At 45.9% G+C, this 24,374-nt stretch overlaps 1 protein-coding gene across 1 annotated transcript in view; it reads right to left on the reverse strand.

Annotated features, from left to right (window-relative positions):
* LOC147688945 (ATP-dependent translocase ABCB1-like) overlaps positions 1-24,374 on the reverse strand; it is a 1,419,218-nt gene that overhangs the window by 718,663 nt on the left and 676,181 nt on the right. Inside the window, exon 14 of the mRNA XM_086941842.1 lies at positions 1,099-1,269. Coding sequence (XP_086797968.1) covers positions 1,099-1,269 — 171 coding nt within the window. The remainder of the gene's footprint in view (positions 1-1,098; positions 1,270-24,374) is intronic.

Here is a 24,374-nt window from a genome sequence, read left to right on the forward strand (position 1 = left end):
ACATACAATAATAAAAACATATGAACCAATGATGGGTACAATAAGAATGGCGACTGATTTTAGAAATAAAAAGAAATAAATGCATGGCGATAATAGACATTAGGAGATCAATATGGGAACAAGGGGCAAACAGAAAGAAAAAAGCTGCATGACAACAATCGTATATATTGCATAGGTAGTATCAACACAAGTACAGTGATCTGCAGGCATACACATTCTTTGAAGATGATAGGCCTATTGGTTTAGCGCGTTGAGAGCGTGTAGGGCATATCAATCTTTATAGTCACAAAAACATCTGTGGTTTCTTTGACAATAAGCTATTAATTAAATATCAATTTTAGATACTATTATTCTGTCATTGCATTGAATGCATATTCGTCTTTCTAATAGAATAAAATACAGTCCTTATCCCCCTGCATTTCACATTTTCCCACCATATGACTACCTGGATATTACAACCCATGCACAGGACAGCAGACAATGTTCCCCAGACTTCAGGTATCTTTATGAGTTTGACCATTGTATTCTTTAAAAAATATATGAGGTTTACCAAGTTGCAAATTAAGTGAAAATTCTTCTGAGTTAACCCTAAAGAGACCCTATCAGTTCTTTACTGTTATTTCTCCTAACACTGAGCTCAATGGACTTCTGCAGATGAGTTTAATCACTGCTGATTTTCACTGACAATTGTATCAATACTGATAATGCCCTTGGTGCTCCTCCAGTATCCTTCGTGGAAAGAGCCGGATTATTTGCATCATTATTGACAGACTAAAGGCCTGCATGTTATAAAAGTATTTTGCACCCTGAAAACCTGTTTTGCATTTTCTTTAATTTATGCATACTTAACCACACTATGTAAAACATATCATTAATGATTAGAGATGCTTTTCTCCCTTTGTGTAACTAGAATGCTTGTTACTCATTACTCATGTTATGTAATGTAAATTGTGACCTTTATTAGCCTCTGTCCCCATTTTGTTCGAATCTCATTCAGTGCAATCCATACAACCCTCAGTATGGCACTTTTTTATTTAGGATCACAAGCACTTGAAATCATGACATGATAAATCAGCTCAGTACTAAATGGGTCCTTACCTTATCCAGAGCGTCTTGCACTACAGCTTCGCTCTGAGTGTCCAAAGCAGATGTTGCTTCATCCAGCAGCAGAATCTTCGGGTTCCTTGCTAGGGCTCGAGCAATGGCAATCCTCTGCTTCTGTCCTCCACTCAGCTGGGCTCCTCTTGCACCCACTACTGTATTAAATTTCTTGAATAAAGATAAATAGGTATTACATAAGCTTCATTCGTTTTTCTTTGTATGATCATTTGGTCACTGAACACAGTTAAACAACCTACTGTTTTACGAAAACACTTAATACTTGCTGAATACCACGATGAGGAATCTTAACATACAGAGTTCTCTGGGGGAATTAACTCTCATGACGAGTTCAAGATATTAAAATCCAGTGCAAACATCAATAGATCAAAATAAAAAGAAGTAGTATTATAGAAGTAATGAGCCAGTTTTCGATGTTGCTTCACCAAACTTCCTCAGGAAGACATCATACACCCTTTGACCTTAATAGGAAGCAGGTGCAGCCCTTGCAGGTGAGAGCGGTGGGGTGAGGGGCTTTGATATACGACGACGAGGGAAACTTGAATACATATAAAAAACATGACTTTGGTTTAAATGTAAGTTCCCTCGTCACCGTATGTCGAATCCCTACCCAACTGTTCTTACCTGCACGGGCCGCGCCTGATAGGAAGTAACATCATATAACCCTTAACGTTTATGACGTCACATAATTAGCATTGTTAAAAACCCATGAAAAGTGCATTAACATAAAAACAGAGCACAGTCTATTTTAGATACCACCTATATTTGAGTGATGTATTACCCAAAAAACGATGGGTCATATTCATGGCAGGAGTTGCGCTGCACTTGCATCATGCAAAGTGGTGTGCCTGCGTGACATAACTCCAAATTGCAATTTATGAAGCCCTGACTGGCATCATAAACCTCGAGTAAGGCAGCGCAGCACAAATGACTACCCTTTCATAGGTGAGGCGCAAAGAAGAAATATATTTTTATTTCTCAGAATTTCTTCTTCTTTCCTGCAGCACACACAAAAAGGATAATGCATCAGGGGATTGTTTTTGTGCAGGAAGGTGCACCTTCCTGCACAAAAACAATCCTCCTTACAATGCAGATCCCTTGTACCATGGTGTAAGGGTGCCTGAGTTGGTGCTGTAAGAACATATGGTATCCCAACTGATATTATTCAAAGGCAATTAGTGAGGATATGAGTACAACATTATCCACAAGGAAGCAAGGAGACTCTATATGAATATAGCATGTGCTCATGGCATCATTTATATAAACATTTGGGAAAGAAGCAAAGATAGGCAATTAGCAGTTGTGACAGCACTGCAATATACAAATAATACAATTGAAAACAACCCAAACTGCATGTGGTGCTCGAGGTGTGTGAGTGAAAACCAAGGTAGCGATGCAGGTGACAATGTAATCACTGTGGGCGGCGCAAACTGATTGGTGCTTAAATATACAGTGAGTAATTAGCACAATGTGGTTCCAGGTAACTTCTGGAGTCTGTTTCTACTTCGGTTCAGTGTACTGTTCGTGAACCACTTTGTGTAACGCGCCTATGATCGTGCTGGAAGGTCGACGGTGTTTTGATCCACATTAATCGGGATCATCATCAGGACTGGGTTGGGTCGAAGGCAGTGCAGTAAATGGGGGCAAAGGAAAGGAGTGAGACAGGGAGGCAAGGGAAAGGCGGAAGCAGTTGGGCATGGGTACGCAGGAATGGCTGTCTAGCGGCATGCGTCCTGGGATGAAGGGTGAAACGCTCTGGAAAGTAATTATGGTACCCGGGGAGAGGTATCCCATCGGTGGGTGGTGGCCAACAATCAAGGGGTACTGAAAGGGTTCAGTCATAAGGCATAGGAGGGCTCACTATAGCAGGGTCGCGATTGACACAATCTTGGTGAGCATGGTGGAGGCTGAAAAGGTGGAGGCTCTGGGCTACTGGGTGGAAGGTGGTATGACGGGAGCAGACAGTAGTAAACTAAGTGGTGGTGCCTGTTGGCCCTCAGTGGGAGACTACTGGGAGACTCGCTCTCACGTGATCGCAAGTGGTGATGATTAGAGAGGGAGGGAGGAAACGGGAGGGAGGTTGCGCACGCTGGAGTGGCGGGTGTGGGATGGCGAAGCGGCAGTAGTTAACTGGGTGGTGGTTCCTGGTGGACTCGATCACACCGAATCACATGTGGCCCGATTTGGTCGGCGCTGTAATGAGAAAGGAAGGGAGGTGGGGGCACTGGAGAGGTGGGTAGCGGGATAACAAAGCGGCGGCGGGCGGCAATTTACTGAATCGCGATGGTGCCTAGGTAAGGGAGGCTACTGGGGCATGACCAGAACATGCTACCAAGTAATAACTACTTGGATGGGAGGTAACGGGTATTGGTTGCCGTGGTCCGGAACATCATGAGTTGTAACATAGGATCTGGGGGAGGGGGGAAAGGGGGAAAAAGGTTAAGTGATAGGTGGATAGGGTGGGCTGGGCCGCCTGTGCAAATAATGAGGACTCACCGGTATCAGCGAGGAATCTGCTGATGTGGGGGAGCGGAGTCCATGGAAGTATGGAAGTCGAGGTTGTTTGGGGGAAGAGAAAAGGGGGCGGGAGTCCTTGAGTGGGAGAGGAGAAGTAAAAACTTACCAGGGGCTGCGGATCAAACGTGCATCACGAGGGGGCCAAGGAAGGACAAAATCATTGGAACCGATCCGGCAGTGATTGGTGTGGGGAGACTGGATCAGTAGGGGCAAGGGACGGGCTGTGATTAGTATCAGGGCAGCGGCATGATGCACGATCTAGTTGGGCATTGGAGGCGCAGCAAGACATACCTCTGTCAAGCGTGGAGCTTGCTTGACTCGAGCAGGGCTGGCGTTTCCTAGGAGATGCCTGTGACAGCCGGAAGCCTCATACGGATTGGGCAGGGGCGGGGCTCTGTGATGGGTGGTGCCACTGGATGGGAGGGTGCCTGTGATTGGGCAGCCTTACGGGGAGGGCTGGGGAGAGGCGGAGACTGTTTTGGACACGGTGCTGCAGCTAGGTGAAGGCAGCGGACTGCAAGTGAAAAGCTGTGTATGTTTCATCAGGGTTAGCAGGGGTAGCATGTGGATAGAGAAGGCAATTTATCCATGCCATATGAGCACTGCATGAATGGCACCATTGGCAGTTTAGGTATGGGCTGATGGGCACGACCAGGGAGATAGAGCATTCAATTAGCAGAACAGAGTGAAGTTGAGTAGGTGAAAGCAGTTGTGTCAAGGAGAGTAGCAAGCGCGGTCTGCTCCAATGCATGAAGATAGGCATGTCAGTACAATTCGGGGAACAGTTAATGATGAGACATGCGAACAGGCATCAAGGTGAACATTAAAAAACATGATGAAGGCAAACTAGATCAAGCATGTCAGTACAATTCGGGTAAGAGTTAATGATGAGACATGAGTGACACCCATGTTCACCCAGAATGTCTAAGGAGTCTCTATCCAACTCAGAAGAATATATCCAAACTCGTATGGGTGGTCCCTCTCTCCTTTCTGGACCATCCATTTCCCCTGTTACCGCTCCCACTCCCAACAATTCTCGTGTACTTCTTGACAAACTCGAGAAACTGAGAAAAAAACAAATCCATACTGAACTCCACGCTCACATGTTAACGGACTACTTAAGATCTGGCGTGATCCCTGTTGGCCTCCAAATTTGTAACACTCCGGCCATCTTCACCCAGGACTCGAAATTCTGAACCGGTTTCAGCCACCTCGCCACCACCTGCTCTCACCATTGGATGGTGTTGGGCATTGACACAGCCATAGAGCACAGCAAACAGGAACTCAAAGAAATTGAAGAATTGGAGCAACTCATCCTGGCCGATTCCGCTGTCCCTGATGCCAAAAATCTTCTTGATAATGTCAATGCCACTATTACCACATTCGGTAACTTTGAACTAAACAAGAAAGCTACAAAAATACAAAAAGACATTAAACTTTACAAAGTAGAACAAACATACCTGTACCTCAACGAGGAGTTCTACAACACTCCATACATTCCACCCAGATCCAAAAATAGGGGCAGATTCAGAAACAACCAGGGGATAAGGTTCTCTGATTCTTCGAATACCTCGCCGAAGAGTTAGACCCCGGAGAAGGTCCCAGCTCCACACGACTGACCACTAGACCACCACCCTTACTCCCACAAGGTTTTTAAGGACAGGGCCATGGACGCGGCCAACCAGCTACAAGCCCAACCAGAACCCGCCAATACCAATCCCAATTTGCGGGTGAGAGGCAGACACACAACCGCTTCTATCAGTGGGGCCCCCAACAGTGACTATGACAGAGGGTGTATCCACACCCCCCACCAACGAAATGCCTTCTTTCTCCAACACAGACACAATACCCATCTTTAACCTGTTGGACCAAATTCTAACTGATGATGAAACGCACATTCTCTCCCGGGGTCTCAGCTTCGTCCCCACGGAACGCACTAGTTATTTGGAACTACAATCAAGTGTACTGAGATTCTTCCACAGAATAAGTTTGAGACAATTCTTGATAAATGAACCCGAGCCCAATTAACCAGTTATTCAACGTTTCCATCCGGCTTCAACCTTTAACCCTCCTTCTTCGACAATGCCACCGGAAATTCTGGCGTTCGAACGCTTGGTGCTTCGAGACATTGCCGAATTACAATCCCAGTTCCAATACATTCCCTACAACAGCTCCCTTTCGGAAAAACAAGCACTGCTAAACCTTAAAAACAACACAGACATCATCATCAAACCAGCGGACAAAGGCAGTGAAATTGTCATGATGAAAGCAGACAATTACGATCAGGAAATTAAACGTCAACCAAACAACACTGATCACTACCGCCCTCTCAATAAAGATCCACACCAAGACATCAGACAAAAAATACTGAATGTGACGGAACAAGCCGAATCCAGAGACTTTATGGCGCGATAGTCAGTAGCTCATGAAATATGAATAGCCACTAACCTTTCTATCTGGTGGCCAGCAGAGACGATGAAAGATAAATAACCCCCCAGTTCCCTTTAACGCAACCTCCAACAGAGGAATAAATCCTACTGTGTGAAATTGAGCCCAGGGGAAAAGGGGAAGTGGATAAAATAATAAACTAGCAGAGAGTTTTGGGGTCTTTTCTGGGTCTGGTCTGAGGGACAGCACCTCAACCTTAGAGATGGACGTGCTGCAGGACAATAATGCAAAAAAACAGAAGTGAGGTATCCACTCTCTATGTTACACTCTGATATACAATAATGCCTTCCTTGTACATTCACTCACCAAAACCCTTTCTGCTAATTGCAGGTTAATGTGGTTGACTTTTACACAGTAAGTCGACAAATGAGCAGGCAATACCAGAAAATGCTCATCGAAGAACTGTTTAGAACCAAAGGTTCCCTGCTGTTATATAGTCACCACACGAATGCAAGGTAATTCCATAGAATGCCTAAATGAGCACAATAGGATTCACAAGTGTAGTTCTTTCGACCAGTAAGAACCACAAGATAAATGAAAGAATTCTTTGATGGAGCGCTGAACACAGCGCTCTTCCAAGTGCCCAAAAATGGTAAATTAAAGGCGTATCCAAAATGTACCTCCTGGATACGAAATGAAAGAGCTTGTACTGCACCAACTCCTGTGTGAATATTCATACAAAAAGGTCCAAAAGTAAACAGAGTTTGTATGGCATATAACTGTACAGAATACGCTTCTTATTCAATACGAGCCTCGTACAATTGAGACGCACCTGAGCGTTTTCGCTGTACCGCGGCTCAAAATGAAACTGACTAAGAATGTCAGAGCGTAGGAAGGAGGCGAGCCCACGCTCCTTCCCTGTACCTGAAACCAGCTGGGTACGATGTCAAGGCCGGAATCCAAAAAAGACTGGGGTTATCTGGAAATGCAAGCAGGAACACGAAGGAATCAAGTACACGGCTGCAGACTTCACGCTGGGATCCGACGGGGACACACCATCCACCATTCCGAATCAAGAGGAAGATTGTCAAGCACCTTCCCATTGGAGGGGAGGTGCTTATATTGGAACCGCCCCTTCCTCCGTTTTACTTGCCCCATGGCCCGCTGGTATTTGTAGTACTGGCGACTATGTTGCCTGCTACAACAAGGGGTAAACTGCTGATATGTATGAAGCGGGCAGGAAATCGCTACACATTATAACACACAAGGAATTTCTTTTTCTTAACAACCCACACCCCCAACGATCCACAAGAATCGCATCAACCCCCCTGGACGCCCCATCGTGTCAGGGTGCGGATCAATTCTGGAACCCATTGGCAAATACTTGACGCCATTCTCAAAGAGTTTGTTCCCATGACTGACACCTTTATCAGGGACACTACTGATTTAATCAACACCATTGATGACAAACCCTACAACATCGAGACCGACCTCATGGCCGGGTTAGACATTGAATCACTGTATACGAACATTCAACACTCTGAAGGACTACAGGTGATCAAATCGCTCCTCATGGAGAGACCCATTCCCACCAAGATACCCACCAACTTCATCATGGATCTTCTAAAAATTGCAATACAGAATAATTACTTCCTTTACCGAGAGATATTCTATCTGCAGATTAAAGGAGTATCCATGGGCGCATGCTTTGTACACCACTTAGAGAAAACATACATTCTACACCGGAACAACGCCTTCTCTAACAACATCAATTTATGGAGTTGTTACATAGACGGCATCCTGCTGATTTGGAATGGAACAGAGGAGACCCTGATGTCCTTCATGGACTGGCTCAACCACTCTCAGGAACACCTACGCTTCACATGTGACTGTAGAAGCAATGACTTACCCTTCTTAGATGTCACTATACATGCCAAGGAGGGCAAGCTGGGCACTTGCCTCTTCCAAAAGCCTACGGAAAGGAACACACTACTACAATACACAAGCTATCACCCATGAGGACTGAGGCATGGACTACCATATGGCCAATTTCTTCGAATTAGGAGAAATTGCAAGTGGCGTAAGGACTATTTCAGAGAAGCTGAAATTCTGGCCAAAAAACTGATTGCCAGAGGTTACCCTAAACAGCTCATATCTAGAGCGAGAAAAAGAGCATGGTATTGTCACAGGGAACATCTACTAACAACCCAAACCAAGAAACCATTGAAAAGAATTCCGTTCGTATCCAGATCCAGCCCAAACATCAACAAAGTGGCCAAAATCCTAAGTAAGAATTGGCCCATACTTCGACCCTTCGAACCATTCAAAGAGGAACCCTGGTTCTCCTACCAACGTGGAGACAACTTAGCATCACACCTGAAACATGCCATTACTTGGCCAGAGAAGACAAAGGACAAACACACCATCACTGCTGCATGGGGGTTCCCACCAGTAGTTGGTCATTTCAAATGTCAGTCCTGTTCAGTTTGCGATCTAACAAGCAACACCAAAGTGTTTGTCTACAAAGACAGAACCCACACCCTGAAGAACCATTCAAATTGCAGGTCAACCAATGTGATTTACGCCATCCAATGCCCTTGTGCCTTGCTCTACATTGGCGAGACGACCCAAACCATCAAAAACAGGATTATCCAACACAAGAGCCGGTTAAATTGCAAAGTCCTAACGGCCCCTTTGGTTTCACATTTTTGGGAGAAAAATCACCTTGACACAGATATCATGTGGCAGGTGATTGAACAGGTTACACTTCCCCCGAGAGGTGGAGACATCAAATCTCTCCTAAACAGATGTGAGTGTAAATGGATGACATTTTGCGACTCTGTAAACAATGGGCTTAACACAATTGATGAGTGGAATAGCACGATTGCTATCTGACTCCAGTCTTCTCTCTCATCTTCTCCTTCTTGTCTGTCCTAAATCCTATATTGCACTGTCCTAATAATTTAATTCCAACACTTCTCCTTGTGCACAGACAGACTGTTGTCCACTGAACTGTACTTCTTGATACTGAGACATTGCTATTATTGATTCGATTGTCCAAAACCATCCTAATTAATCTTCCCTGGATGTAGTTTGCTTTCATCAAGTTTTTAATGTCCATTTTGATGCGTGTTCACATGTCTCATCATTAACTGTTCCCCGAATTGTACTGACATGCTTGATCTAGTTTGCTTTCATCATGTTTTTTAATGTTCACCTTGATGCCTGTTCGCATGTCTCATCATTAACTGTTCCCCGAATTGTACTGACATGCTTATCTTCATGCATTGGAGCAGACCGCGCTTGCAACTCTCCTTGACACAACTGCTTTCACCTACTAAACTTCACTCTGTGCTGCTAATCGAATGCTCTATCTCCCCGGTCGTGCCCATCAGCCCATACCTAAACTGCCAATGGTGCCACTCATGCAGTGCTCATATGGCATGGATAAATTGCCTTCTCTATCCACATGCTACTCCTGCTATCCGTGATGAAACATACACAGCTTTTCACTTGCAGTCCGCTGCGCTCACCTAGCTGCAGCACCGCGTCCAAAACAGTCTCCGCCTCTTCCCCGCCCTTCCCGTCATGCTGCCCAATCACAGGCACCCTCCCATCCAGTGGCACCACCAGTCATGGAGCCCCCCCCCCCGCCCAATCCGTATGACACTTCCTGCTGTCACAGGCGTCTCCTAGGAAACGCCAGCCTATGCTGGAGCTTCACACAAGCTCTGCGCTTTACAGAGGTATGTCTTGCTACGCCTCCAATGCCCAACTACATCGTGCATCACACCACTGCCCTGCTACTAATTACAGCCTGTCCCTTGCCCCCACAGATCCAGTCTCTTCACACTGATCACTGCCGGATCGGTTCCAAGGATTTTGTCCTTCCTGGGCCCCCTCGTGATGCACGTTTGATCCGCAGCCCCTGGTAAGTTTTTACTTCTCCTCTCCCACTCAAGGACCCCCCCATTTTCTCTTCCCCCAGACAACCTCGACTTCCATACTTCCATGGACTCCGCTCCCCCACATCAGCAGATTCCTCGCTGATACCAGTGAGTCCACATTATTTGCACAGGCGGCCCAGCCCAGCCTATCCACCTATCACTCAACCTTTTACCCCCTTCCCCCCCAGATCCTATGTTACAACTCATGACGGTCCGGACCACGGCGACCAATACCGGTTACCTCTCATCCAGGTAGTTATTACTTGGTAGCATGTTCTGGTCATGCCCCAGTAGCCTCCCTTACCTAGGTGCTATCGCAGTTCAGTTAATTGCTGCCCACCGCCGCTTTGCTATCCCGCTACCCACCTCTCCAGTGCCCCCACCTCCCTTCCTTCCTCATTACAGCGCCGACCAGATCGGGCCACATGTGATTTGGTGTGATCGAGTCCACCAGGAACCACCACCCAGTTGACTACTGCCGCTTCGCCATACCACACCCGCCACTCCAGCGCGCCCAACCTCCCTCCCATTTCCTCCCTCCCTCTCTAATCATCACCACTTGCGATCACGTGAGAGGGAGTCTCCCAGTAGTTTCCCACTGCGGGCCAACAGGCACCGCCACTTAGTTTACTACTGTCTGCCCCCATCATGCCACCTACCACCCGGTAGCCCAGAGCCTCCACCTTTTCAGCCTCCACCATGCTCACCAAGATCGTGTCAATCGCGTCTCTGATAAAGTGAGCCCTCCTATGCCTTATGACGAAACCCTTTCAGTACCCCTTGATTGCTGGCCACCACCCACCGATGGGATACCTCTTGGGTACCATACCTCCTTTCCAGAGCGTTTCACCCTTCATCCCAGGACGCATGCCGCTAGACAGACACTCCTGCGTACCCATGCCCAACTGCTTCCGCCTTTCCCTTGCCTCCCTGTCTCACTCCTTCCCTTTGCCCCCATGTACAGCACTGCCTTCCACCCAACCCAGTCCTGATGATGATCCCGATTAATGTGGATCGAAATGCCGTCGACCTTCCAGCGCGATCATAGGCGCGTTACACAAAGTGGTTCACGAACAGTACACTGAACCAAAGTAGAAACAAACTCCAGAAGTTACCTCGAACCACATTGTGCTAATTACTCACTGTATATTTATACACCAGTCAATCTGCGCCGCCCACGCTGATCCCATTGTCACCTGTGTCGCTACCTTGGTTTTCACTCACACACCTCGATTTGGGTTGTTTTCAATTGTATTATTTGTATATTGCAGTGCTGTCACAACTGCTAATTGCCTATCTTTGCTTCTTTCCCAAATGTTTATATAAATGATGCCATGAGCACATGCTATAATCATATAGAGTCTCCTTGCTTCCTTGTGAATAATGGTGTACTCATATCCTCACTAATTGCCTTTGAATTATACCAGTTGGGATACCATATGTTCTTATCACTTTATACCCCAATCCCAACACGGTTGACGGGTTTTTGCTCCTGTTGTTGAGATAAAAGAATGAGTTGGTGCCAGGCAGCAAAAGCGTCACCAGAGCAGAGACAAAGGTAGGGATGCGCTGTTTTTTTTTAAATACAGTGCATTCCTGCCCGTTCCCTGTCATGCAGCACAGCAAGGTGACTTGCTGTGCTGCACTGCGTGACTTTGTCATAAATATGGCCTTATGTGGTCGTTTAAAGAGGTTATAGTGCCATGAAACACAGACTAGCACTGGGAACCATTACACTCTGAGCACACTGCAATCAATGGGAAATGTACTGACTGGTAAATCATAGGGGAGAGGAAAAAAGGGATAAAGAATTACTGCAATGTCCGTATTGCGATCATGCGTTGTATCTTATTGGCTTAAGGTATTTCCTATTTTTAATACATTTTGATTTATGATTATTTGCATAGAGGTGAAAGTTTTATACAAACACAACATTTTCGAAGCACTTGCAAAAATGAAGCTTGATTGAAAAGTGTTTGTTTTTCAGTTCATCATTTGCTGCAGAAAGTAAACAGTGCTTGTCAAGCTTAGAAGCATTTGTTTCTACTACAGCTTCCAGTGGAGGTCCTGTTCCAGAGCCTGGTGCTCCATTACTATTACAGTAGTAGTGAAGAATAAACTAATATTCATTATTGGTGTAATACAAATGGACAGAAAACAAGGAGGGGGAAGCTCTGATGCCTATAAGAATGCATTGCCCTTATGCCCTTGACACTGATTATGCCATCTTTGAGGCCAGGGATGGCACGGAAAGTGACAGGGGACACAAGGGCTAAGCCAGAAATGTAATCTGTTATCCCTGCTGGCCCCAACATGATGTCCATGCTTACTTTGCAAACAGGTTTTTTGTGAGGGTGTAGAGCTTTGCATAGATTTGTCTCTTGTACTCTTGAACATGCAATCTGTGGGTTTGATTTAGAGTTTGGGGAAGAAATACTCTATCACAAACGTAATAAACATCCTGTCTGTTAGACCTGTCATCATTAGGGTGGTCTTCCCTACAACATTTTGTGTTCCTCCCCCATTTTTGCTCATCTTGTTTATGCTGGCGTTAGGATTATGCACACATTATCCTGATAACTAGTGCTAAAGTGCTTGTGCTCTCTCCTCTAAGCATGGAAATGTTGGCTTATATCCAACTGACATATTTATGTATAAGTCCCTAGTAAAGTGGCACTGTAGCTACCCAGGGTCTGTAAATAACATGCTGCTAGTGGGCATGCAGCACTGATTGTGCCACCCCCTTTAGTAGCCCATTAAACATGTCTCAGGCCTGTTATTGCAGAGCCGGCAATTGCCATTTCGACCTGGCAAAAAAAACATTTTACCAGGCCCAAACCTTACTGTTTAAATCATACAAGTCACCCGTAGGGTAGGCGCCAGACAGCTGACAGGGGGCAATGTATCTAATAAGTAGGATATGTACTTCTACGTTGTACATGCCCTGGTGAAGAAAGACTCTTACATTTGTTTTTCACTACTGCGAGGCCTGTCTCTCCCATAGGATAACATTTGAGTCTCACTTGGAGATACTGGGATTGCCTGAGTGTGTTTGTATGGCCACACAGTCCGTGGCTGCCCAGAAAGTGAGTCAAGGGAATCCTGAGCCGGGGACATTAGCCAAGACAACTGCTAAGGAGTGGGGCAATGGGCGAGGAAAGCCAGCCCCTGAAGTTCCAACAGTGGAGGGTGACATGGTCCCTGAGGAGGAGGCCCAAGCCAACAAAGGGGGACATTGCTGCCATAGATGGCCTATCTTAGCTTGCTAGCTGGCAAGTTGAGGGTTAGCCCACCGGTGAAGAATTCTGCAAAAAGCAGAATTGTCCCACTCTTAAGGGCTTAAGGAAGCAGGCCTTAACCCAAGAGGCAGGTGAACCCTTGGAGATCACCTAATCTACTGGTGGAATATGGTCCTCTTTAGTGAGCCTTAGGCTTCTGGTGCTGGGGCGGACCATGTTCTGTTAGTCCCCTAGTGTTACAGGATTGTCCTAGTGGGTTTGGCTCACAATATTGGGACATTTAGAGCAAGACAACACATTCATCAGGCTTATATTCCCCTTTATTGGCTCAGAATTAAGAAAGCCTCAGATGCATTCAGTCCCACCTACCAGGCTAGTGGAAATTCAGGAAAAAAAAAGCTCCATAACCCATCACCAGTCATTGGCACCCTCTTTGAAAGGGAGGGCATTGATATCATTGGGCCCTTGGAGCCCAAGACATCCTTAAGAAACAAATGTGTCCTGTTCTTGGTGGATCATGCCACCCGCTATCCAGTGGCCATACCGCTGAAGTCAGTGGAGCGGGGAGACCAACCGCCGTACAACAGGGACCTTAGTTCGAGTTATTAGCTCTGGGCCTCCCCTACCCCCTCACCCTGCCGAGAGACCTAGCCAATGGGTTGTGAACCAGCGACAGAGAAGGTGTATGGCATGACATGGAACCTGGCAATGTGGCACAAAGCATGTAAAGGGGCCAACACAAATACAGTGGTCAAGCCCAAAAAACAGTGGTATGCAGTGAGTTTTTAGAGCCTACAGGGTCACAAGAGACAACAAAGCTGCGATGTGGTCACTGCACACAGTGATTGCTTCTGAAATACTGCCTGTACCTGCCTAAAATGATGGCCGCAACAAACCCTCCTGCGTCTCTCCTGACCTTATCTCCCTCCTCCCCCTACCCCCTACACTTCTCCGCTCTACTCTTCTCTACTTTCCTGCTACTGACTTTTGACCTCACTTGTCCTGGCCCTTAGTCTCCACCCTGTTTATCTGTGAACTTTCCCTCGTCAATTGAGATCTAGCTATTTTGTCTGATGCCCCGATGGAGCTACCTGGTTTAGCTATAGGGGAGACAGGCCGGGGATTCCCTCCTTGGACGTCACCTACCCAGTCGGTCTTTAGACAGAATTCCTTTTGTCTCTCCTGTCGTCTCTTCCCGCATCCTCCCTCTATTTATGTCTCTCCTTCTCTCCTCTCTCAATGTATTGAGACTGAACTATTTTGTCTGATGCCCGATGGAGCTACCTGGTATAGCTATAGGGGAGACGGGCCGTGGATTCCCTCCTTGGTCGTCACCTACCCAGTCGGTCTTTAGACAGACTTCCTTTTGTCTCTCCTGGTTGTCTCTTCCCTTATCCTCCCTTTCTCACCTCCCCTGCCCCCTCCACTACTTTTTTCTCTCCTTTTTCTCTTCTCCTAATTGTATTGCCTATTTTTTTATGTATTGTGTAATTGTTGATCTTTTTCTGTTACATTGTTGATTCTCATGTAAAGCGCTCTGATACCTTCGGGTCTAGCCAGCGCTATATAAAACTCTTTAAATAAAATATCTTTACCCATCCTGGGTTGCCCAAGGGCTTAGTTTCTGACAGAGGCACTAACTTCATGTCTTTGTACATGAAGTCCATGTGGTATGAGTGTGATGTACCTTACAGGTTCATCACACCCTGTCACCCCCAAACCAATGGTCTTGTGGAGAGATTCAGTAAGACCTTGAAGGGCATGATTACGGGCCTGCCTGAGCCCATGAGGGATAAGTGAGAGGTTCTCTTACCATACCTCCTCTTTGTCTACAGGGATGTGCCTTGGAAAGGTGAAGAGTTCCGACCAATTGAACTCCTCTATGGCCACCCTGCTAGAGGAACAAAGGGCATATGTATGAAATAGCCTTTTTGCGAGTCTTTAATAGCGATTTTTTATGAATCGCTATTATGGGCTTGCAAAATGCTATGTATTTAGGAATCGCTATAATAAACGCGATTCCTACATATTCCATAGTTGCGAATCTCAAATTGAGATTTGCAATTAAGGAATACCTTCCCATTCATTCATTCCTATGGGCCTAGAGGCCCATAGGAATGAATGAGAAGACATTTGCAATGTGCAAGTGCCCATTAGGTACTCGCAAATTGCGAATGCAATTTTAAGGGTGCAGGGGTGTCAAAAGGACACCCTGTAGAACCCCTGAAGTATGTCTGTGTGCACATGTGGTGCACATACATGCCCTAAGGGCATGTATGTGCGCCACATGGCACTTTGAAAAATGCAAAAAAGTGCATTTTTCAAAGAAATCACAAATTACCACCAATCTGAAGTTGGTGGTAATTTGCGAATTCTTAAGCCAAAATCGCTTACTACAGTGCAATTTGCGATTCCTTTAATGCATTTGCAAAATGGGGAATCGCTAATTTTGCGAGTCCCTATTTTGAGAGGGCCTTTTGGGACGATAGATCCCAAAATACTTTTTCCCGTTCGCAAACGGGCTGATTCTGAGAATCGGCCCGTTTGCGAATGGGAAAAGGGCTTGATACATATGCCCCTATGAGCCCTGTCAGGGAGGGGTGGGAGTAACATCCTAAGAAACCCTCCCAAGATGTGGTCAGCTACATGCTCGCCCTCTATAACCAGATGCATTGCTTCTGGAAGAAGGAAAAAAGTAACCTTGAGGTCAGTCAAGAATTCATGAGCTCTGGTAAACCCAGAAGATCACTCTGGTGAGGTTTTAAACTGGCCAGAAATTTTTGGTCATTGAAACAGTAGAGCCCAATGCTCTCCAGGACTGCTGGACCAGCCCATACAAAATCAAAGAGTGGCAGGGGGAGTCCCTCTACTTGGTAGATCTCCAAACCCTTAGGAACCCCATTAGGGTTCTCCATGTGAACAGACTCAAACCTCACTTTGAGAGGTCCATAATGAGCATGCTCCTTGTAACAGATGAGGGGGTAGAAGAGGAGAGTGAAGCTCTTCCTGAACTCCTCTCAGCACAGTAACATGATGGGTCAGTGGAGGGTGTCAGCCTCTCTTCCACCCTGACCCCAGAAGAGCAGAGTAACTGTTACCAGTTGCCTCTTTATTCTCACTCATTCCTGGACTCTCACATCTTTGTGTCCACAGTATTGACACTGGAGACAGCTTACCTGTTAAGAACAAAATGCACAGGTTGTGAGAGCCAGCATCAAGATACTAGCACTAGGGGCGAAGAAGCCATCCTGTAGTCCTCGGTCCAGCTCTATGGTGCCACAAAAGCTACACCAGTGGGCACCACACCAAAACTCCACTCTCTGTGGACTACCAAGGACTAAGTTCCAGCACCAGGACTGAAACACAACCCATCCTCCAAGCTGCTGTTCTCATTTACAAGCTGGGGACTGAAAAATTCCTCAGTACCTTTGATTTGACATCAGGGCATTGGCAGATCACTCTGACAGGGGGGAGCAAAGATCAGTCAGCATTTTCAACCCCAGAGGGCTTCTTCCAATTTGGGTGATGCCCTTTGGATTATAAAAAAAGGCCCTGCCACCTTTCAGAGGTGGGGTACAGGGTCCTGGCTGGTAAGGACAACTTGTGTGCCACCTTCTTAGAGAAAGGTCACGGGAGACCAACAGGAAGAACAAGATCAAGACAATGGTACAATGGTCCACCTCCTTTCCAACAATACCAAGGAGAAATCACGACCAGGAGGAGAGTCTACCGTTGGTAGACAGTCTGAAGAATCCAATCCATGATTTGTCAAATCATGTTCTATCCCAAGGTGCTGCAAAAAGGTTTATCCTTTATACCAGCAACAAAACCTGACATTGGCCAAACAAAACTTGAAATGTTGCAACTTTAGACAAATGCGACTAAAAGTTTTTTTCGCTGATAGAATGGAAACCGCATCAAAAAATTATTGAGGCCTAAAAAAATCTGTCCACCTTCTTTCCAGCCACTGATTTAATGCCAATTGAACTGTTGACTTTCGAGAAGAATGTAATGAGAGATCTCAATACACTAGAAAATAAAAAAATCTATACAAAATGGAATCTGACCAAAGAGGAAAATGGAGCATTACAACAACTTATGAAGAACGATGAAATCATACTAAAGTCTGCAGATAAAGGCGGGCCATTGTCATCTTACAGTGAGACAAGTATGAGTCAGAAGTGGATCACCAGTTGTCCAATCAGGAACATTATCGAAGATCTGATGAAGATTTCACGAAACTGATCAAAGATAAATTAGTCCACCTAACATCACTCGGAGAAACAGAAGGCTGGCTATCAAAGAAGGAAGCAGAATTCATGATTAATGACAATCCCAGGACGCCGCTCCTGTATACCCTACCCAAAATTCATGAAGACACACAAAATCTTCCAGGAAGACCAATTATCTCAGGAGTGAATTCCATCTTGGAAAGACCAGCCAAATACGTGGATACTTTCCTAAAACCACTAGTAGGGTCAATAGCTAGCTACATAAAGGACACCATTTTCAAGTTTAATGAATCCCAATTTCTACAAATCAAGGGAGTAGCCATGGGCTGTCCGTACGCACCCGAAATGGCAATCATGTTCATGGGTCTCTTTAAAGGCAACTGGATCTACTGTGACAATTCATATGCCGGCCACATAAAAATGTGGTACCGTTATATTGATGATATTCTCATGCTGTGGAGAGGGACAATGGAACAACTTTTGGAGTTCCAAACCTGGCTTAACAATAGGAATAAAGACACCCAATTCACAATTAATGTCAGTGATTTGGAAATTAATTTCTTGGACCTCCTAATCAAGCATGATAAGGGCATCCTGTACACAACCCTATATATAAAGAAAACAGATAAAAACCCTCTACTCCATTTTTTAGTTTTCACCAAAGGAATTTGCGTGAAAAAGTACCATTTAGTCAATTTTTGAGGACAAGAAGAAACTATACTCTGAAAGATGATTACTTCACCAATGCAAAAATACTTGTGGAAAAACTTGCTGAGCACCAGTATCCAAGAAAACGTCTGAAACGAGCGATGAAAAGAGCTTGATATACTCCTAGGGAGTCCCTGCTTATGCCAAAGAAAAAGAATGACCATTCACCTTTGGTATGTGTGATTACTTTTTCTGGCAGTACCAATGAGGTCAAGAAAATTGTACGGAGCAATTGGAATACAGTTAAAGCATTGGAACCACTGACTGAAACCCCCGATTTTTGCACTCAAGAAAAACAGGAGTTTAAAGGACAGATTGGTGAGAGCCAATACAATGAAAACCACGAGTATCCAACAAATTCGGAATCTGCTGGCACTTTCACCCATCAAAGGACACAAACGGTGTGGAAATTGCTCATCATGTGTAACCACGATTGAAGGTTCTACTTTCACCTATGGGAAAAAGTTTGTCAATCATGAAGAGTTTACAAACTGCAACACGCACAATGTTATATACTGTATTGTTTGCCCCTGTTCCAGAGCATATATCGGAAAGACCACCCAGGCCATAAAAAAATGGATAACGCAACATTGCTGGAGGATAAGATGTAGCATTACAAGTGCAACACTAGTCCTACATTTCTTGGAATACCGTCACAGCCCGGAAGAATTTAAATGGACCGTTATTGAAGCATGTAACTGGCAATAACATAGACACCCTCCTCTCAAGATTTGAGGCAAAAACGATCATGTACCTGAATACTTTTGATAATGGGCTAAACGAGATGAGCGAAATCAGCCATGGATGATGAGATTCTGAAACGTCCACATTGATTCTACTACCACGGATGTACAACACACCAGCATTGCACTTTCAACTGGGCATCAACAATGTCCTCACAAACCTGCCAACGAGAACAATTCAAATTCTGATTTTCCTAATAAAACGTTTCATTCCACTTCAGTTCACCTCCCACCCAATCTTGACATAAAACACGATTGATGAAAGCATTCCGTCAAACATCGTGAAGTACCAACTAGACAAATATGAATCAGCTGTCAAATAATCATAAGTAGTCTTTTTCACACATGCATATTTGCATTAAGTATCACATGCCGTATAGCAGTACCAAACCTGTGATTGCCCCTGGGGATGCAAACAAAGTGTAGTACGCAGTTCCCCAAGGTGGTATACCAAAAGGGAGACATAGAGGGGGTACCTGGTCCCAAGAACTGAAAGAAAGGCGGAGGGGAATCCTCCCTTTTGGGACTAAAACCCTCACACACCCAGCAAGCTAGGTGTCATGCTTCATCATCTGGGTTTTGCTCCTCGTCAAACTGGCGGTGCAATGTCTGACGGGCACCCAGATGGGGCTCTTTATCGGAGATCTTTTGTCCCTGCCAGTTGGTGCATGTGGGTGTGAGGGCCTTAGGGAAAGTGTAGATGTAAGGGAGTAGTGGTGATTAAAAAAGGTTAGGTAATCCACTACGTAACTTTATTGGTGTGGCTAACTACCTTCTTAAAAACAGTGAGGAGAGATTACTGTCTGGTGCAAGGATCCAGAAAAGTACACTCTACCTAGTGGTCAACATGTTTCATGCATTAGGTTCAAATTGATACAGCGCAATTCATCAGGACCTAAATACTAAAAAGCTATCTACACGTTGTGGTAGGCGAATATTTTCTACTCCACAGGATATTCAAGGGCAGGCAAGGGGTTCTGCCACTTCTTAGTGGAACCCTATTAGGAACAAGTACGTTGCCTCAGCGGTCTCCTCCCGTGTTGGGCACTTCAAGCGTAAGTACCCTTGTTGAAGGACAGGAGTTGTCGGTACACCTACCCTCACGGAACGTCGGTGTTGAGGAGCCGAGCCGATATAAAATTCCTCTTGTGGAATGTACATGGTTTAGGATGCCCTAACAGACAAAGAATAGTGATGAAATACCTAGAGCATAGTCCAGCTCAAATATGTCTAATTCAGGAAACACATTTGAGCCACCTACAAAGTCACACTATATTCGCAAGGTATTCTTGGGTAAAATATTTTTGCACCTTAGAACAGACAGTTCACAGAAAGGGGGTGGCCATTTTGATAAAACAGGGGGCGGGCTGCACTATCAAATCAATTAAAACTGACCAAACAGGGAGAGGGATAGTAGCTAAATTAGACTTGGGAGGATCAGACTAAATATGTGTATCCTTCTATGGTCCTAACACTGATGACCCCACATATATATGTAAGTTACAATCAAATTTGATAAATCTGTCTCCCCTATAATTATTGGAGGAGATTTTAACCCCTTTGCTGCGGGGTGTTTCCCCCCGCGGTGCGGGGGGAGGGGGGCAGTGCGCGGCTCCGCTGTGCTTGTGACGAGCTCGGCTCGTCATGAGGCACAGTGCAGCTGCACTAATGACGAGCGGAGCTCGTCACAACCACACCTGTTTTTCGAACGTTCAGCACAGCGGGGTAAATATCCCCACGTGCAACGTTCCAACGGCCGTGAAGAGCTCAGCTCATTATGAGTGCAGCTGCACTGTGCCTCATGACGAGCTGAGCTCGTCATGAGCATAGAAGAGGTAAATGTCCTTCTTGACCCCCCTAAAGGATAGATTTAATCAGAGCCATTATGTAGGGGTGCCTCGGGTGCATCGAGCTTTAAACAATATGATACATGACCTGGAGCTTTCAGATCTGTAGAGAGCAAAGATGGGTAACAAACAGGGCTTTACCTTCCACAGTAAGAAACATGGCCACTCTTCTAGAATTAACTATGTTCTGATTGACAGGCCTAGTGTAGATAATATGACATCAATAGACATTCTGCATAGCCATATATCGGATCATGCCTCTCCCTGTAGCTTTTGCTTTAGCAGGGATCCGGTACAACTTAAGGCCCAGATGGATACTTAATAGGTCTATGCTGACTGATCCAGAGATAGCTAGGGATCTTAAATGTGCATCCCTAGACTACTGCTCAGTAAATATCCGATCAACGTCTATGGACTTTGTGTGGGATGCCTTTAAGGCATACTTGAGTTTTTTTTTACATGGTCGTATTTGCTTCAAGAATAGGGAGGAGTCAAAAGAGCTACGAACGTTGGAGGATGAAATCTCCCAATTGGAGGCAGAAAGGGTTCAGTTAAATCAGAGGGTACCTGAAAGAGTGTTACAAGTTCGGAGGGATCTGGAAAATGCCCATCAGGAGTATAGGGTTAAACTCGATCAGAAATCCCGGAAACTGGCCCGAAATTTAGACGGGCCAGTTGGGGCGGAAGAAGTTTCTTGGTGCACACAGCACGGGCCTGGAACCGGCTGCCTCTATCTATAAAAAATAGCCCATCTCTGGGGTCCTTTAGAAAAGCAGTCAAAACTTGGCTATTCACTGCGGTTATCTAGGTTGCCCGTCTCAGAAGTTTGCAGTCTGTCATAGCGCCAAGACGCCTCCGGGCATTCGCGCGCTTTACAAATGGATAAATCAAATCAAATCAAATCAAATGTAAGGCACAGTGGCTGATGAAAAATATGCAGAACTTTGAATATGGAGAGAAGGCAGGAGCGCTCTAGGCATGGAAAGCCAGAGCTGATCGTGCAAAAAAACATATTGATGAATTAATCATAAACGAGAGTGGGGAGACATCAAGTAGATTGGTGGATATGCAAGCCCGGCTGCTTTCATTATTCTCTGAGCTCTATAAGAAGGACACTATACCAAATACTGAGATCCTCAAAACATGGTTGAGGGAGAAATCCTTATCAAAGTTAACAGCTGAAAGTCGTGAAAGTTTAGATGCCCCAATCACTGAGGGTGAGATTAGAGAGCAAATTGGGAAATGTAAAAATAATAAAGCAGCAGGCACAGATGCCTTCCCCAGCGAGATTTATAAAATTCTGATGGAAGAACGTGTCCCAAATATGAGCATTCTATTCAACTCAGTCTATCAGTCAGCAGGCAAGATACCCAGGTCATGGAAAGAGGCAACTATAATGCTTTTTTAGAAACCTGCAAAGGATCCCTTAAGGGCGGATTCCTATAGACCTATCTCCCTGCTGAATGCTGACTATAAAATCCTTATGAGCATTCTATCAAGGAGGCTGGTTAAAAATGCCCCACAGCTGATTAATGCAGACTAGAAGGGATTAATTTCCAAAAGATATATTCAAGTACACACTCAGCAATTAATAGGTAATATAGTTCTGGCCACAGCTTGATCCGAACCCTTGACCGTGGTGCCACTGGATGCCGCTAAGGCGTTTGACACAGTCTGCAGGTCATATCTGTGGGAAGTATTAAGCTCAATGGGCTTTGGGTCCATTTTTAATCAGACGCTGGTAAATTGCTATCAAGGGGCTTCTCCTAAATGTTACTGAATGGGATTTTAACGTCTAGCTTTTAAAATTCTAGGAGGAACAAGACAGGGTTGTTCCCTTTCACCTCTATTATTTAACATTTACATAGAAACCTTGGTACAAGCAATGTGAGCTGATGATCTGATTACGCCGTTTAAATCTTATCAAGATAGTAGGAAGGTCGCTCTATACGCGGATGACTTGCTGCCATATACTGACAATCCGGCAGTAGCAATACCAAGGGTTGAAGCTCTGTTAGAAGAATTTGGATCCTTGTTGGGGTACTTAGCTAACACTACTAAAACCGAGGTGATGTGTTGGAACATCGATATTTGGGGGGGGGGTTGGGGGGGGTAAGAATAAGCCATGAGTTTAAATATCTGATGTTAGAAGGTGGTTCTGACACTCTGGGCCACCCAGATTTTTCGCTTTTTGAGCACCTATTTGTTGAGCTTTTACTGTGAAAGAGCCTCATAAGTTGGGACTCAACCACAGTGAACTTATGATGAAAGAGACTGCAAGTGGATTTTACTGGTGTTCTCCTAGTTTGCCTAGGCTGCTGCTCTGCAGCTGGAGTAAGGGGCACCGGGCTGGTTACATGTATACACACGTGTACATGCTTGTGCACACATGTACAAGCTGGGCAGGGGAGATTCCTGGCGTACGCAGTCCAGGAGCAGATACAAAGTGAATAGTGTGGCAGGACTTATGTAGAATTGGGTGTGATAGAGAATAGGCTTTACACAGTGGGAAGAAACATGCCAGGGAAGGTCAGTGTGCTTTACAGTGTTTATTCCATTATTCTCTTATGAGGCTAGAGAGCACATGGGCTACAAATTCCAGACACGCACCAAAGTCCAACGTAACCTATGTGAGAAGAAGTATTCTGCTGAGTCCAAAGTCATATTTGTACTGCTTTTGGGTCATCCAGAAATGTTATATTTCTCTGAGTCAGCTCATAACCAGGGCCTGGCTGGCCTGACCCCAGCAGGCTAGATTAATGACCTTCCTTCCAAGAGCAAAGGAGAGAAGATGGGTGGAGCTACAGGCTCATCCATCAGCAGCTGTCACCAGGTGTCGGGCACCAGGCTGCACAAGGGAGAAGGCAGCGCGGGGGAAGGGGCTTACAGAGACCATGTGGCAGGATACCCCTGGACAACGCCATCGTGAACCAACCCAGAGTTCTGGGCAGGAAGGGGGGAGCAGGGGCAGTGAAGTGTTGTGTCGCTGTTTAATAGGACAAACAGCGACTTCCGTCCAGCCCCCTCACCAAACTTTAAAAAGTGTTTGCACAGGAAGAGAAGCTCTCTCTTGGGTGTGGTCTGCTGAGGCAGAGGGTGCTGGAGCCTGGCGCAATGGGCAGTTAGAAGGAGGAACCCCCTGACTGTAGAGGCCCAGGAGGAGAGCCGGGCAAAAGGCTGGTGCAGGGAGCCAGTGAATGAAGCTCCCTGCTGAATCCACCCTGTGTGAGACCCAGAGGGCGAAGGAGAGTGCTCCCAGTGGCTGGGGAGCACCATCAGGAGGAAGAGGAGGTGAAAATGGTGCAGATTGGTACCCTGGAGGCTGTGATATGGCCCCCAGAAGGTAGGTGACCTTTGACCTCCAAGAAGACCGACAACAAAGCACGTGGGGCTCCGCCGCCGGTCTTGAATGTGCCCCCAGGGTGGGTCAGATCCCAGGGGCTGCCCCAAACAGAAGCTAAGACGGGGAGCGCCTCTGCGCTCCCCGTGAAGATGGTGACAGAGGGGCCTGGGATTCCAACTCTGGGCCCGCTGAAGGCGGGGGTGCCGATGCGTCCCCACGAAGATGGAAGTCGGGGGGTGCTGCCACGCTCCCCATGAAGGTGCCCCCATGGGGTGCCAGGAGCCCACCCTG

Source organism: Lissotriton vulgaris, chromosome 10 (assembly GCF_964263255.1).
Source record: "Lissotriton vulgaris chromosome 10, aLisVul1.2, whole genome shotgun sequence".
NCBI lineage: Eukaryota > Metazoa > Chordata > Amphibia > Caudata > Salamandridae > Lissotriton > Lissotriton vulgaris.